The sequence below is a fragment of the Callorhinus ursinus genome, unplaced genomic scaffold (genome assembly GCF_003265705.2).
Source record: "Callorhinus ursinus isolate GAN/ISIS: 27379988/994484 unplaced genomic scaffold, GSC_fseal_2.0 scaffold7, whole genome shotgun sequence".
Taxonomy (NCBI): domain Eukaryota; kingdom Metazoa; phylum Chordata; class Mammalia; order Carnivora; family Otariidae; genus Callorhinus; species Callorhinus ursinus.
The window spans coordinates 40,566,279-40,581,973 of NW_027397069.1; the positions used below are offsets into that span (position 1 = coordinate 40,566,279).

The following is a 15,695-nucleotide window of genomic DNA, read 5'->3' on the forward strand; positions in this document are numbered from 1 at the left end:
TGCTCTCTCTCTCTCTCTCTCTCTCTCTCTCTCTCTCTCTCTGTATCTCTGTGTCTCAAATGAATAAATAAAATCTTTAAAAAAAATAATAAACTTTTGAAGAAAGTGTACTTTTACATGTGTCGTAGATGTTTTTAGTCATATTTCTTTTTTCCTCTTCTCTAGTTTGGTGGCTTGCCCGCTGGTACGAATAACGCTTTGCCGCTGTCCAAAGAAAATGGAACTGGCCCCCCAGCACTGGCTCCTCCTCCGCCACTGCCCTCCTGTGGAGGCGGGCCGCCTCCACCCCCTCCCCCACCCCCTCCTCCACTTCCAGGAATGCCAATGCCCTTTGGTGGTCCTGTGCCCCCACCACCTCCCCTGGGATTTCTCAACGGGCGAAACTCTCTTCCTCCACCAACCCTACCGTTTGGGTTAAAACCAAAGAAAGAATTTAAACCTGAAACCAGCATGAGGAGATTGAATTGGTTAAAGGTAAAACAGAACTAAATGGAAGAAAACATACTACCACCTACATTAAAATTTAATTTTATATTTACACAGTGACATTAAATAGGCATTATTTGAATTAAATAAAAATGTTGAGACAAAGCCCTTTTCTCTCAACTAAGGCTTTCTGGTTTAGAAATTTGGTGAGAGGTAATAATTGTTAAATGGGATTTGATTCATCATCAGATTGATAATTCAACATTATCATCATTGAACCCTTTATGAAATGTTTCTCAGAAGGACAATGTTAGTGATCTTTGGAACTTTTCTATGTTGGTAGCCATTGGAAAAACCAGTACTAGTTGTCGGAAGTTGATATCTAGTCAGGACATAGAAATTCTGAATCCTGTAGAAAGATGGTTTCATGGTCACACAACTTTGGGAGGGGCTGTGTAATGTATCCTGCACTTGAATTGTTGCAGTGCACGTGAGCGTTATTAAAGACTTTGAGAGGTTTAAGCAACAAATTTTATTTCACTCTGCTTCAAACCCTCAACTATGTGATAGTGGAACTCCCCCCCCCCCCCAAATAAAATCTTAGTTTCCTGGGGAACTTGGATTCTATTGAACACACTTTGGGGAAAAATATTACAGGGATTGCTTCATAAACATCTGCTGGCAGCGATGGGACCCTGGGTCTGAGCATAGTGATCGCACTGGGACAGGTGAAACACCCAACTGTTTATAAATCCATCTCTCTGATTGCAGATCAGACCTCATGAAATGACTGAAAACTGTTTCTGGATAAAAGCAAATGAAAATAAGTATGAAAATGTGGATTTGCTTTGTAAACTTGAGAATACATTTTGTTGCCAACAAAAAGGTATGTTGAACATCGTGCTTATTTGTTAATCTTAGTACGTTAATACTGCCGATTCTTATACATTAACTTCTAGAGAGCATTATTTTAAGAGTCCTAGACATGATATTTTTATTTCACTAATGGTTAAATTATCTAATGAAAGGAAATGTTTAAAATACAAATTTTGTTATTTGGATTATCACATGAACAGTCTTTAAAATGCAAACGTTTAATATAGAAGTTTGTCAAATTTTTAGTATAATATCTTTTGAAGGTGTTCTAAATTGGACTTTTGAAAAGGAGGATGTTTTCACAGAGGATTTTGGCATGAGAATTCATTTTAGTCAATGGGACATAGAAAAACAAAATGTGAGCCTTTTTTCTAGTCATAATTTTACCACCCTTTAATATTAGAGTGACTGTAGCAATAATTAGCCTGAGTCACATGAGATAGAAATACCAAAATTATAGAATACCTTGAAAGCTAGCTTAAAGTAGAAATATATGAATAGATTATATGATCTTTTCATTAAAAATAATAGCATTCATTTCCAAAATTTTTTGTGATAGCTTTTACTTGTTTGGTGTGATATTTTCCGTTTTTAAATAACTCAAACATTATTCTGGTCTGAAAATTGGGTTTCCACCACATATGTTTCAGAGTTGATATCCACTTAAACTATTAAGTTAATTTTTAAGTTATGTAATGCTTACATTTTAGGCCTATATTACAAGGTACTTATATCAGTGATTACCTTTTAATTTTCAAAAAGGAAACTTTTTCACCACAAATTATGCCACTTATGACCCTGGGCTCACTGAGCACAGATTGCTGGAGAAGAGAGATTGTACTCCAGCTGGAGATGGGAAGGCTTGCTATAGAGAGGGAAGAATTAACTTCTTAAAATAACCTATTATGGGGGCACCTGGGTGGCTCAGTTGGTTAAGCGTCTGCCTTTGGCACAGGTCATAATCTTGGGGTCCTGAGATCGAGCCCCATGTCATTGAGCTCCCTGCTCAGTGGGAAGCTTACTTCTCCCTCTCTCTCTGCCACTCCCCCACCCCATTTGTGCGTGCTCTCTCTCTCTCAAATCTTAAAAGATACTATGTGTTAGGCCCTGTGCTGTGTATCTGATTTAACTTGACAATCACGTCAGTGAAAGGATATTGGCAGATACTAAAAAATATCATTTGCATTCCTTTGAAATGCTTATAAAATATAATTGTAAATTAGAATCTCTTTCTAAAAAATAATGTAAGTTAGAAACTCTAAAAGGTATTTGTAAATTAAGGTGGTTTTCCAGAATTTGGGATAAACCCAGAGCCTTCAGGAAATATTTTTGGGCACTGTTCTTGACCAGAATAGTAAAACTGATGTAGTTTGATCTTTGAAAACAGTGGGAATTTTCTCAGCAAGCTTATCCTAGGAAAACTTGTGAAGTAAGCAGATCTTAATTTTACCTTTTGATTATGGAGAATGAACATTTTCTTTGAATAAGATTAGTGCGCTCTTCAGGCAATCAAGGAAAATATATGGCAGTTAAAATGTGTATTTACATGTAAAACACTTCAGAATTTCAGATTTCATAATCTGGAATTGATTAGTTTTCCCTTTGCTTTCCTAGTAGGTACAAATGGTGGTACCTTAAAGCTATTTAAGTAATACTGCCATCCAGCTACTGTCTTTTTTTTTTTTTCCTTTACTCTGATTACTTTCTTAATTAATGAGGCTCAAAAGGGAAACTTGTTAGCATGTCTTTAATTTAGCTTTAGTGCTAGCCCTAAATGAAATAATTGGACCTTTAAAAAATTCTTAAGTCATCTAACTTTAGCCTTGAGATTCAAGGTTGAAAAAAAATGCATTTGCTGAATCTAATATTAGTTATAAAGGGTAAGGTGAGGGAAGGATGATCTTTTTGTGAGTGTTCTGTACTTCCATCCCTTTCTGCCTTTGGACATGCTGTCCCCTCGGCCCAGAGTCTCTCATTTGACTTAGAGGCTGACAGAGACCCATGACTTCTATTGTCTCAACTCAGATGCTACCTTCTTTCTTCAGTGAAGTGGAGGATACTTCCATGGTGACCAGGAAAGTTGGGGAAGCCCAGGGTTGTTACCCTGGGTGATGCCAACGTTTCACAGTGGCAACAAGAAACAAGCTGAGAAGGTGACAACTTTTTGGTCTGGATTTTAAAGAATAATTCCTAGAGAACATTATTCAAGGGGAATTAAGAGTGCTTTTTAGCATTACTAGTGCTTAAGTATTTTATTGGAAAACAGAATTGCTGCTTTCAGAAAAGTAGGACTTCCTATACCTATTATGTAGTAAAGACCAGAAAGGAAGGCCAGAGGCGAGTACCTGGAAAGCTTAGAGAAGACTGTGGGCTGGTGGAGTGGACATGTTTCTCCTTGTCTCTTTATTCACGGCCTGGCCCCTGAGGCTTAGGTCCAAATTCTAACTTTTTGCCCATCTCCCGTGACTCCGGAGGTTACTTTGAAGCAATTTTGTGATTTCCGCAGAAATCAGAATTAAACCCAGTCGCTTATTATTCAGTCCAAGGTGGCCCTACAGTTGCTGTCTGCTCCCTAGCTGGCAGGGGGAAGGGAGAGGCATTGCCTCCTGGTTGATTTTCATCATTGGTTTGCGTCACAGTTGAACAGGGAAGGACCCGGGATTCCCATCATTGGAGACTCTACGGGGTTTTTAGAGAACTAGTGTATCTGTTTCTCGTTGCGGTAATTCTTTTGTCGAAGAACCAGAGCATTTTGTGACAACATGGATGGACCTGGAGGGCATTATGCTAACTGAAAATAAGTCAGCCAGAGAAAGACAAATACTGTATGATTTCTTTTATATGTAGAACCTCAAAGCAACAAACAGTAAAAGCAAACTAAGCTTGTAGATCAGATTGGTGGTTGCCAGAGGTGTGGGTCCAGGAAATGGGCGAAGGGGGCTATAAATTTGTGAAACAAAAAACCCAAAGCTATTTCTCGGATTACAAAGGTGGAAGTTCCATCCCAGGACTTTAAAATGGTAAATGCCAATCAGTTGTGCTCCCTAAACATTTGAAACTGGTAGAAAGATAAAAGGAAACTGAATTCAACCATTTACTCTCTGTTCTAATCACATGCGCTCTATTTTTTTGTCTGTCTGTTACTCCTTTTTATTATTTTATTCTTATGGAGGACACTGCTTTGGGTTTTACAAACTTTCAGGTTAAGATGACTGGGTTTTAGTGGTCTTATACCATGAAAGTTGGAAAAGGAAGAGGGCCTAATTGTGGCCTAAGAGTACCTGTAGAGCACCTGTGGGATACCACTCCCTGAGCTGGGCCATCTTCACGTTACCTTGTCTAATCAGGACCACATCTCTACTGAGATTTTTCTTCTGCACAACAGTGCTATCTCCTTAGAATACCACCTTGGCCCATCCTCTGGTAGACATAGCAAGATATTCTAGGTATGAGCTTTCCTGACTGACTCATGTTCTTTATAGTATCTCTCCCGCTGCCCCTCCCCCCTCCCCCTCGTTAGATTTTAATAATGTTGTCTTTTAAACTAAGCTCCCTGTGATGTTTTTAACATTGCTTTAATAGGGAAGTGCCTGAGCCCTATCTTGAGGAATATAAGGAAACTGTCTCAGCCTTTTCTTGTGAAATCAACATGTTTCCCTGATTCAGTTGTATCACTTTCTCTTTTATAGCTTATTTTGCAATCAGGTATCACTTTGGTTTCCTTGTCTTAATCCTAAATTTTCGAGTTCTATCTTAGCTTTCCATATTTTAAATTCTTCTGAAAATAACACGTAGGCATTTTTCTGGTCATATTTTTCTTTCTCGCTTTCTTCCTCATTCATTGCTCCCACCTTTTCTCTTTCCTATATTTGGCTACTGTTGTTCAAGTCAGCAAATATTTATTTGGTATACGTTGTATGCTAGGCCTTGTGATTATTAGCACCTGGGACACTGTTAGAAAGGCAGACAGACATGTGCCCATTCCCGTGTTGCTTTCACGGTCTCCGTGAAACTCCACGGAGTTTCAAGTTCTCCATCACGTTGAAGCATAAGAATGAGGAATGGAACGACAAATGTTGATTTTGATATAGAAAGGGCTGTCATGTTTTACTCTCTTGGGGTCCTGTTAAAATTTAACAAGATTATAAAAGAAAATTATGTATATATCTCTTTGAAATCTAATTACAATATTCATGTATTGAACATTCGGTATCATCAAAATAATGCTAATGACCTGCATATTTTTTTTACCAGATTGGAAGCATCTGTTGGCTAATTTTTACAGGCTTTTGGAAAATGGATTAAAGTATACTAACAGGTTATTGGTGTTGGATTTATCAACTAAAATTAATATTAATTACTTTTATTATTCACAAACTATTAATAGGGATTAAAGGGCTTTCTGAAAGTACGTGAATAGTCTAATTCACTTAGACTGATTTATTATAAAAATGTGATTCCACAATTGTTAGCTTTCTGAAGTAATCACATTACAGGTGCATCCTATTTGCCAGATCGGGCCAATAAACTGGTTTATAAATAATTTCTCAACTGAACAGTTATGGCATATGGAAACAGTTAATGGATTATGCACTTAAAAACAAATCAAGCTTAGATTTCTGACATCATAGTTCAGTGGACAAAGTATTGGAGTAGGGAATGATAAATCATGGGTTATCCCAGGGACTTGGCTGTGTTCAGGATGTCGCTTTGTATTTGAAACACGATTTATTCCTCTGTATGAACAAAAGTGTATATATGAAAACAAAAAGAATCCTAAACTACCTCACAGGACTACATTAAGATGAATAATATAATTTATAACACAGTGTTTTTGGGAATGCATGTTAATAGAGAGGTGATGCCAAGATGAATGCAACATCTTGAAGTTTTTTGACAAAAAAGTGTTTTGACAAACACTAATTTGGAAAGATTGAGGAGGAAGTCCCATGAAGAATGAAATATTTCCCTAGGGGTTTATCCTTTGGTTCTTGTCTGTGTCTGAATCTGAAAAGAACTAAAGACTTAAGGAAATGATAGGATAGGTCAGGAATGTCTTGCTTCACCATTAGAAAGTATCTTGTTACCAATTATTTGTTTTTTGTGCTGGGTTGCTAAAGAAACAGAAATGTATTCTGAAAGCTTTAAAGAAATAGAGAAAAAGGCTAAAGAGCCTGGGTTTGTTTAGCCCGGAGCCACAGGCGACTTTAAAGTCCCAGAATGCTTCAGTTACATGTTTAGTTATACAGCATATTTTTGACATGGTGTAACGGGAATTTTAAGGGCCCCTGTAACTGGGCATATTACTTGTATATTGTACAAATGCTACAAACAGAAAGGGGAGGAGGCTTAGACCTGCGTGCATGGGGGGGTGCTCATAAACATAGCTCCCCCCACCCCACCCCCTGCTTTTTTCCTATTCTCTTTTCCTTTTAACATTGGAGAGAGGAATGGTACTGGGGAGCGCTGGATTCACGGGAGTCACTTGACTAGTAGTAGATCGGGGTAAGCTGTGTTCCTTCTAGATTACAAAGTCACCTTGGTGTTTTCATTTTTGTAGTTTGAACGTGTAGCTGTCCTCCCTTGACAACATTGTAAGGTGGTTACATTTTACTGTCCTCACATATTTTTTTCCCCTCAGGATTTCGCTTCCATTTCCCATATCTTCTGTCTTCTCCCCATTGACCCAGGGCATTTCTTGTTGCCCTCTGGTTGCTCAAAGTATACTTCCCCATTTCCGGCGGTTCTTCTTTGCCTTGTCTACATTATGTTCTAGCACTCAAGACTCCTACTCATAATTAGTGTACAGTATTATTCACCTGAAAATATAAAGGAGAGTCATTCTTCTGAATGCAGGATTTTAATCCTAAAATAATATTTGTAAATGTGACTGTTCACTGCCCCCTTCCTCTCCCGTTCTGCATTCTTCCCTGTCCCCTGTGCCTACCTCCACACACACTTGCCAGGCTTGGAAGAAACAGGATCGCATGGTCTTAGTATTGCAACTGGATGCCACCACTGGAGCACAAGAAGAGAGTGGGGGTAGGAGAGTCCTGAGGAGATGTAAGAGACTTCCTGCTGGGTTGTATGCTGTTGGAATTGGATACTAAATCAACAATGTAGTAAATTCTTTTGTAACAGGGGAAAAAAAAAACCCTTTATGAAAATAACTTTTTTAACCTTAAATTTCCTAAGTTAGATTTTGAGGTAATTATATATTTGTGTTTAGGTGAGCTGGGTGTGTTTTGTCCCTCAAAGTTAAATCATTTAGTCACAGCTTATAGTTTGTAACACATTCTGTGCATTTAACATAAGCATTCATGGATTTCCTGGCATCAGAGGAGAAACACCAGGTTAGAAATCTTTGGTTATCACAGCTCTCACTTGTCTAGGTGTTTGTGTCTTAAAAAAGTGGTTATTTCCAAGTCAGACATACTCTAATTCAGGCATTGTTAACTTGGGGTCTTTGAACTTGGATAAAGAAAAAAAAAATCATTACTTTCACTAACCTCTAATTGAAATTTAGCTTTTCCTTCAGTTGTAAATATAGGCAACAAACGCTCTGGCACCTATGCCATTTCTACCTGTAAAGTTTATATATACTTTTATTTATATTCCGTTAGAATTATTTCTGATATATTAAAATATTATTGAAACTCCTCACTACTTCAAAATTAGGGTAGTTGTGAGACCTGCAGCTAGATCTTGTTCAGTACATTAATACAGAAGCCTATTTTGTCAGTTGGGTCCCTCCAAGAGCAGATGCCAAGAGGTTGGAGTACAGGCGTTTTTTTTAGGGGGTATGCCGTGGGTAATGCATCTGACGGGTAGAAGGTGGGGAAAGCAGGACTTCGTAGGAAGAACCTTAAGCTGTGGTGTAATAGAACAAATTCTCAGCCACCGTAGTTGGGAGGGAGCTCTAGCTCAGAATGCCTGTTAGGGGAGTCCTGGGATGGGCCCTGGTAGCCCGGGCTGGTGCTCCTGCCATGCTCAGCCATTGGCTCAGGCTGCTCAGGAATCACCAGGACTCAGAAGCTAAGGAGCATCCTGAAGGTGGCAACAGCTTGGACCTTGCCAGCTAAGTGTGCTCCTTCCTAAAGGGAGATCTGTGTATTTTATTTCTGCATTTAAGAATTATTCTGAGAAGCAGTCCACTGCTCTGACTGCCAATGGGGGCCCATGCCACCAAGGTTAGGGAGCCTTCTGTAGCCTTTCTGCCTTGTACAGTGCTGGCCGTGAGGCAGGCGTCAGGGGCCTTGGCCTGGACTTGACTGCTGCCTATTCACATATATGCAGTCGTTCTGTTTTGTTTTGAGATTTTATTTATTTGAGAGAAAGAGTGTGTGAGCACAGGCAGGCGGAGGGAGAAAGTATCTTAAGCCAACTCTGTGCTCAGTCTCAGGACCCTGAGATCACTACTGAGCCAAAACCAAGAGTCGGAAGCTTAAAGCTTAACCAACTGAGGCACTCAGGCGCCACCCCCCCTTTTTTTTTAATTCAAGGGACCAGTACCTTATTTGTAACGCGAATAAGATACTTCACCCAACTAGGAATACCTTTTTATGGTGACTTTAACATCAGGTGGTCCATTTTTGGGTCTACTTTAACAGACTACTGTAATGCATTTGTTAATAAAAGCATATGTCAAATCTGGCACAAATACAAAACTCCTTAATTAGACAATAATACAACAGTATTAACTTTTTTTTTTTTTTTAGCAGTTGTGTTTACCTTCTATCATTTTACTGGTTCCGCAAAAACAATCCTGCGGAAGAATCAAGGCAAATATTTCCTAGATCTTGTATGTAAGAAAAGTTACTCTCTTCAAGCGAAGTTGAGCTAAAAGGGGCTGCTACTCTGAATGGAATACAGATCTGAGTCTAAAGCCATTGCCTCTCTGCTGTGCCATGCTGCTTCTCTGATTAAAAGAAATCCTATTATGTTTTATTTAAAGTGCTCTTCTTTGATTTAAAAAAATTTCCCTCTCATCTCCCGCCACCTTACCGCTGCCTCACAGCAGTTCACCCTCATCCCACAATTTATATTAAAGGTTTTAAAAATTTGCCATTTTTTATTAAGACCATCTTTCATCATTTGGTCCCTCTATTCACCTCTGTAAGTATTTGAGCTGTAAATACTAACACCATGCTCTGGCGTGTACAGGAGGAGAGAGGGGCAGTAGGGTTACCCCCACACCCGCGTGTGACCCCGGCTTTGGCAGCTGTAGTTCTTTATAAAATGGGGGAGATGATACCCAGCTCACAAGGCGATATGAGGATTATATCATGAAGATTTTAAAGCATCTTTTGCAATGCCCAGCTCATTGTCAGTTGCTCAGGAATCATTAGCCGAACTTAAATTTTGGGAATGCAGGTTCATTTCCACTTGTAAAATTTTGTGTGCCGCGTCTGACTCTTCTATGGAACCTGGCCAGCTCTAGCCCCACTTCCAAATGAAGCCTCAGAACCGTAGGACTGCTGAGGCAACTGACCTGTATTAGTGGCCACTTCTGAAGATTCCTCTAACACGGATCTGTACCATCAGTTTTAGAAAATTATTATAATAGATTCTGTACATCCTGTTTCTTTCATTTTTGTGTATGTCTTCACTGTCAAATGCTTTATTAAGTTCCGGGAGAAGGAGGGATCTGTTGAATCAGTAATAAAGACCATTTTTTTTCTTAATTTTTTTCTGAGTTTTTCCATGATTTTTTTTTCATTCGGTTTACAAGTCATTAATGGAGCTGAGCCAATAGTTTTTGTGATTTTATGAAATTTAAAAGCAGAATTTTAACTTTTAACTTGGTGTGATTCACATTTCGAGTGTTGAGCTAATGGTTTCAGTGTGAACTTGAAAAACTCAGCCTGTACTTTATAAAATCTGACTGGTTCTTGTTAATTATTCGTGATTATTTTTGACAGTTATTTATGGTTTCAAAGATTAGTGAGGATGCTATATATGGCTTAATGTAATTACAGAACTGGGATGCATTAAGGCGTAGGGAACCTGTAGTTGATAGGCAAATACAAGAGCCAAGGAAAGCTTACGGCCAAAATTCTCCCCAGAGTTTGCAGGAAGGGTGATAACTGTTAATTTTCTTATTTTCATAGAGTGCTAGCAGAAGGTTCAGAGGAGTGATAATTTTTCAGGAATAGATTTTTTTTTCCCTCCTCCCGCTTTGTAGTATAAGCTAAAGAAATTATTTAGGTGAACCATGTACAATTGTTGAAGTTCTACTGTTTTGACATATTAAGAACTTCGTGTGATTCCACCCAATTCTTGTTTCCTAAAGTCATAACAAATTAAGGAAATACATAGAGCTGTCTTTATAACTTAATGAATATTAGTATTTCTACTTTTCTCATAGCATGTCAAATAATCGATAAGAGGGGCAAAACTCCCGAAGTGAGAAGTATTTATTTTCGAATGTCTTAACAGCCCCCAGATCTAAGATTGGAAGACAACCTTGGAATTTTATATGCTGTATTAGTGTATATAAATCAGTGTTTTCCGGTGACTCTGTGAGGAACTTCGCCTGCAGGAAGCAGTACCCAGCTGAAAGTGATTTAGACAAGAAGTCTGGGGGTTGGTTGTCTCGGATTTGGTAAATTCATCATCCTAATGATATGAGGACCCAGGATTAGCTTCTCCACTTTCTTAGCTTTCTGTCCATTTCCAGTATAGGGTAGGAGGAATCCTTATGCTCACAAATGGGGCTTTGTATTAATTTTCTATTGCTGCTCTAAAAAATTACTGTGAATTTGACAACTTAAGGCAAATTTACTGTTTTACCGTTCTGTTGGAAGTGCATCATGGGCCCGCTGGGCTAAAATCAAGGTGTCAGCAGAGCTACATTCTGGGGGCTCTAGGGGACAATCTGTCCCTTCTTTGCCTTGTCCAGCTTCTAGAGCAGCTCACATACCTCGCTTCCTTAATTACGTCCTTCTCAGACTATGACGTTCGCCAGGAAAGTTTCTTTTGAAGAACCATGTGATCAAATTGGGTGCACCTGGCTAATCCATGCTCATGTCCCAATCTTTGGGTCTGTAATTGTAATCACATCTGCAAAGTTCCTTTTTCCATGTAAGGTAACATATTTATGGTTCTAGGGATTAGAACATGGTCATCTTCCATAGAGGAGGATGGGGTGCTAGGATGAGTGGTTGTCATAAAACTGCAACATTTCACAAGGTACTTGGCCCTGTTAATTCCACTCCTTAAAATTATGTCTGTCTCCTTTAGCTCTGCATTTCTTTTACAGGAGTGCCGTCTTAGGGTCCGGAGGCATTTTAACTTTATAAATTATTTGTTCTGTTCACTAAATGTTATTGAGCTTTGGATCTTTACTAATCACATTAACATGTTTTCGTTGCCACAGCTAAGTGCCTTTCTGGAGTTTTAGGAAAAATCCTTACACATGTCTAAGTGCCAGGAAAAAATTTTTTTTCCCTTTTTAGTCAAATACACTATTTAATGGGCAACAGGTATCACAGTTTACTATGTGTTTCCTAGTTTGTAATGCACACTATAAATTTTTTTTCTCAGAAATTAAGTTGTGTGTGTATAGATATATATAATTCTTTTTCAACCCAGAAACGCCCTCCCAAAACCTAAAGAACCATTGGCATTTAAAAACAAATTGGTGGGGGGTCTGGGTGGCTCAGTTGGTTACTGTCTGCCTTCGGCTCAGGTCGTGGTCCCAGGGTCCTGGGATCGAGCCCTGCGTTGGGTTATCTGCTTCTCCCTCTCCCTCTCACCTGCCCCTCCCCTCCCCTCCCCTCATGCTCTCACTCAGTCTCTCAAATGAATAAAAAAAAAATCTTAAAAAAAAAAATTGGTTCTTTACTCTTGTTACTCTGTATTTAAAGAAAGAAAGACTGGTTCTAATTTAGAAAAATGTACTATTTTATACATTATTAACTTTTGGGAGATAACTTATCACATTAACTTTCTACACTGCCTGTTGAAAGACAATTTCCTCACTTTGAAGTTTAGTTAAATATTTTAAAATACAGATTGTTACTCTTGTTCTATGATGTTTCACAATATATTTTTATCTGAATAATATTTTGTGTTAGAGACCCTGGGAAGAGGGATGTTTTCCTGGTCCAGATATTACTCAGACCTCATAAACATCTATAAATGGATGTGAACATACAATTTCGTTACAACCTGGAAAATATATAATTGCATATTTCACTGGGCAATTTCAAATACAATCTATAAAAAGTTTATTTTAATTAGAAAAAATTCATCACTGAGGAAATCCCATTTATCAGAAAGATCTAATGCAACCACATTTCACACAAAATAAGCAATTTATTTTAATTGTTGGCTCTTAGTCATTTGCCGCTCTACTCTTCCATCATGATACTGCCTTAGCCTCGTTGTTCCCGAAGCCGAGCTCCCCTTCCTCCTTTCATCTTCTCTTCTTTTTCAATTAGACAGCCAATTATTTTTCAGGGTTTCACAGGTCACAGTGGGACAGTTTGGCGCTCTGCTCCCGTAGCGTAGGATTCAACCCAGAAGAGTTGAAATAACCAGTGGAATAATCGTGTTTGTTTTTAAATGAGGGATACTAGCATTTGGAGATTGAATGTGTGTTTTAAAATTTTACTTTTTCTGAATAATACCTTTCTCAAGTTTTGTGCTTCATTTCAAATCTTGCCTATCTATGGAAAAGTGAATATGAGCTTTTCCCACTGACCAATTGTATTTCCATTACCCACTTTAGTAAATTGCGTGTTGTTTTCAGTACTGATAGGAGGAAGGTAGCAGTCTCTTCCAGCTTGAGTGTGGTAGCAATGCTTGTGTCCTGGAATTTCCTCGTGTGTGTGTGTGTGTTGTAAACTTAATGTATTTATGAAAGAATATCTTCCATAAACCAGGTAATCCAAATTGATCATCACTGGGGTGCGGCTTCATTTTTACCTCTGTGAGATTGTTGAATACAGAGAAGGCAACTGATGGATCATCCCATGCCCGTTTTTGTATCTCTGAGGTGTGCTTTGTCAAAAAAGCTATTTTCGTGAATGTGTTCTTGATGAATAAGCATAACTTACAACCTCAATAAATCAAAATTTCTCATTATTCTTTATCATGTTAGGGTTGTAAGAAGTCCAGAGCAGCTGTTGGAAGCAAAAAGCAATGAGAGAAAGGAGCTGACTTAAACAGTAAAGGAGAAAAGGAGTGTGTGCTCGGCCCCAGTAACTGTGCGCAGTCCTTACGTTGTGAGCTTTAGGTCTTCTTCCCACTTTCCCCCTGTGTAGAGGCTGAGGCTCAGAGAAGTTAAAAATCTGGCCCTCTAGGTCGGATCACTATCGAGGAGCTGGAAGTCAAGAATTCACTTCTTCCTGACTTCACACCTTGTGTTCTTTCCCCTCTCTCCTGGTGAGACTGAAAGGGGAGGAGGGAGGGAGTGTCCATGGAAGTCCACATGCGCTGGTATGGAAGTGACCTTGGTACCAGCTCCCCTGACTACCTGTGTGGCACAGTGACCTCTTTTCTTTTGTTCCTTTAACCTTTGGAACCTCTAATAGCCATTTTATCCATTACGTACGTACTTCCAACCTCTTTTTCCCTTAAATACCTTTTGTGTTGTTTTCTCCTATTCTTCCTCTTCCTGAGACAGTCATGCCAGATGTCTTCAGATTTTCCACCCCTACAAATAGCACGTTTATCAAATCCCACGTGTGCACGCGTTCTAAAGGATTAAAAAGAAAAAAACAACTCTTATTGGTAGCTTTTTGGGGTCTGGTCCAACTTGTACTTCTAGCTGTATTCTTGTTATTTTTCTGCTTTATACACTAGACCTCAGTACCTTTTGTCTATTTTTTCACCAGGTTTGGCTGTGCATTTCATTGCCTCTGCCTGGGTCTTCATCATTTACCCTGAATGTTTTAATTTGCAGTCTCTACCCATTCTTCATCTCCTAGGAAAATTCCCCGCGGGAGCTGCTGCCGTCGCAGCTTTATTGGCAGAACGTCTTCCGCCAGGTTAGGCATTTGAGAACTTGCTTGCGTTCTGCCCCTGGCTGCTGCCTTGCGTGCAGTTTTTTGCTTTCACATGGTAGAAACCTTTCTCCTCTCCTGGAAGAGTGCCAAAGCCTCTGGAAACCCTTCCCTCTCCTGCTGCTCTGCTCGCACTTCATTGCTGCTACCTTCTCCTTTGTTCTTTTACTTCAGCCGCACTGGAGAGCCCCCTGATACGTCCCCAGAGGTTCCCTTCCTTGGACATGGCAGAGGAAAAATTAAGTCTCTTACCAGCTTGAGTCTTCACTCCAATGTCCCCTTCGCAATGAGGCTCCTGCACTTGCTTTCCAACTTAGTGCTGCCACGGTTTTCCATGTGCTCTGCCCCTGTGTCCCCATGCCAGTTCTTTCTACCTGGTTTGTTGTTTTCTTCCTAAAAATTGTTTATCGACTTCTAGCATATTCTTATTTACTAAGCATATGTTTATCTTGTTCTTTCTCTGCCCTCATCCTTTAGGGGAGAGATCTTTGTTTTCCTTTACTGCTGTATTGTCGTCACCTAGCAGAATGCGAGACACATGAGTGGGCCGTGAATTAATGCTTGCTGAATGAAGGAATGGTTTCTCATTCCTTTAAAAGAGAGGTAGGATAATGTCCTCCTCCAACAAGCTTTTTTTTTTTTTTCATTTTAAGCAAATAGGAATTTTGGATGGAGAGTAGAAATATTTAAGTGATCAAGACTCCAATTAACTCTGCCACTGATGATATTAGATCTGAGTGAATAACAAGCTCTTCTGTAAATTAGGTAAAAAAAAAAAATTGGAACAATGAAGGTGATTGAGAGTGGGACAGGTTTAGGATCTAGATGCTGCGATAACTGACCTTTCTTGCTTGGTTTAGCAGCAGGAATCTGTATAAGAAGGAGGAAAGAGTTGAGGTAAATTTTATTTTTGGCTGGACCTTGATTCCATGTGTGCAAACCAAGAATAACTGTTAACAAATAGATTGTAACACATTTTACAGTTTTTTTTCTTTCCCTGAAAATTGCACCTTTGTTAGGTATTGATTTTTTTTTTTTTGGCATGAGATGAAATTCATATCACATAAAAACCATTTTTTTTTGAGTGAATAGTTCCATGGCATTGAGGACATTCACAGTGGAGTGCAACCACCATTTGTCTAGTTTTAAAACATTTCCATCAGTCCAAAGTGAAACCCTGTACTCATGAAGCAGTTTCTCCCCCTTCGTTCTTTCTGTCCAGCCATGGCAACCACTGATCTGTTTTCTGTCTGTGTGAATTTATACTGGGTGTTCCGAATAAATGGGAGACCTGCAATATGTGATGCTTTTGTATCTGGCTTCTCTCACTTAGCATGATAGTTTTTAAGATCATACGCATTGTAGCTTGTATCAGTACGACAT

General features: G+C 39.1%; 1 protein-coding gene across 5 annotated transcripts in view; it reads left to right on the forward strand.

Annotated features, from left to right (window-relative positions):
- DIAPH3 (diaphanous related formin 3) overlaps positions 1–15,695 on the forward strand; it is a 488,952-nt gene that overhangs the window by 174,984 nt on the left and 298,273 nt on the right. For all 5 annotated transcript variants that reach the window (XM_073894471.1, XM_073894473.1, XM_073894474.1 and 2 more), the window contains 2 exons: positions 166–474; positions 1,198–1,312. In XM_073894471.1, coding sequence (XP_073750572.1) covers positions 166–474; positions 1,198–1,312 — 424 coding nt within the window. The remainder of the gene's footprint in view (positions 1–165; positions 475–1,197; positions 1,313–15,695) is intronic.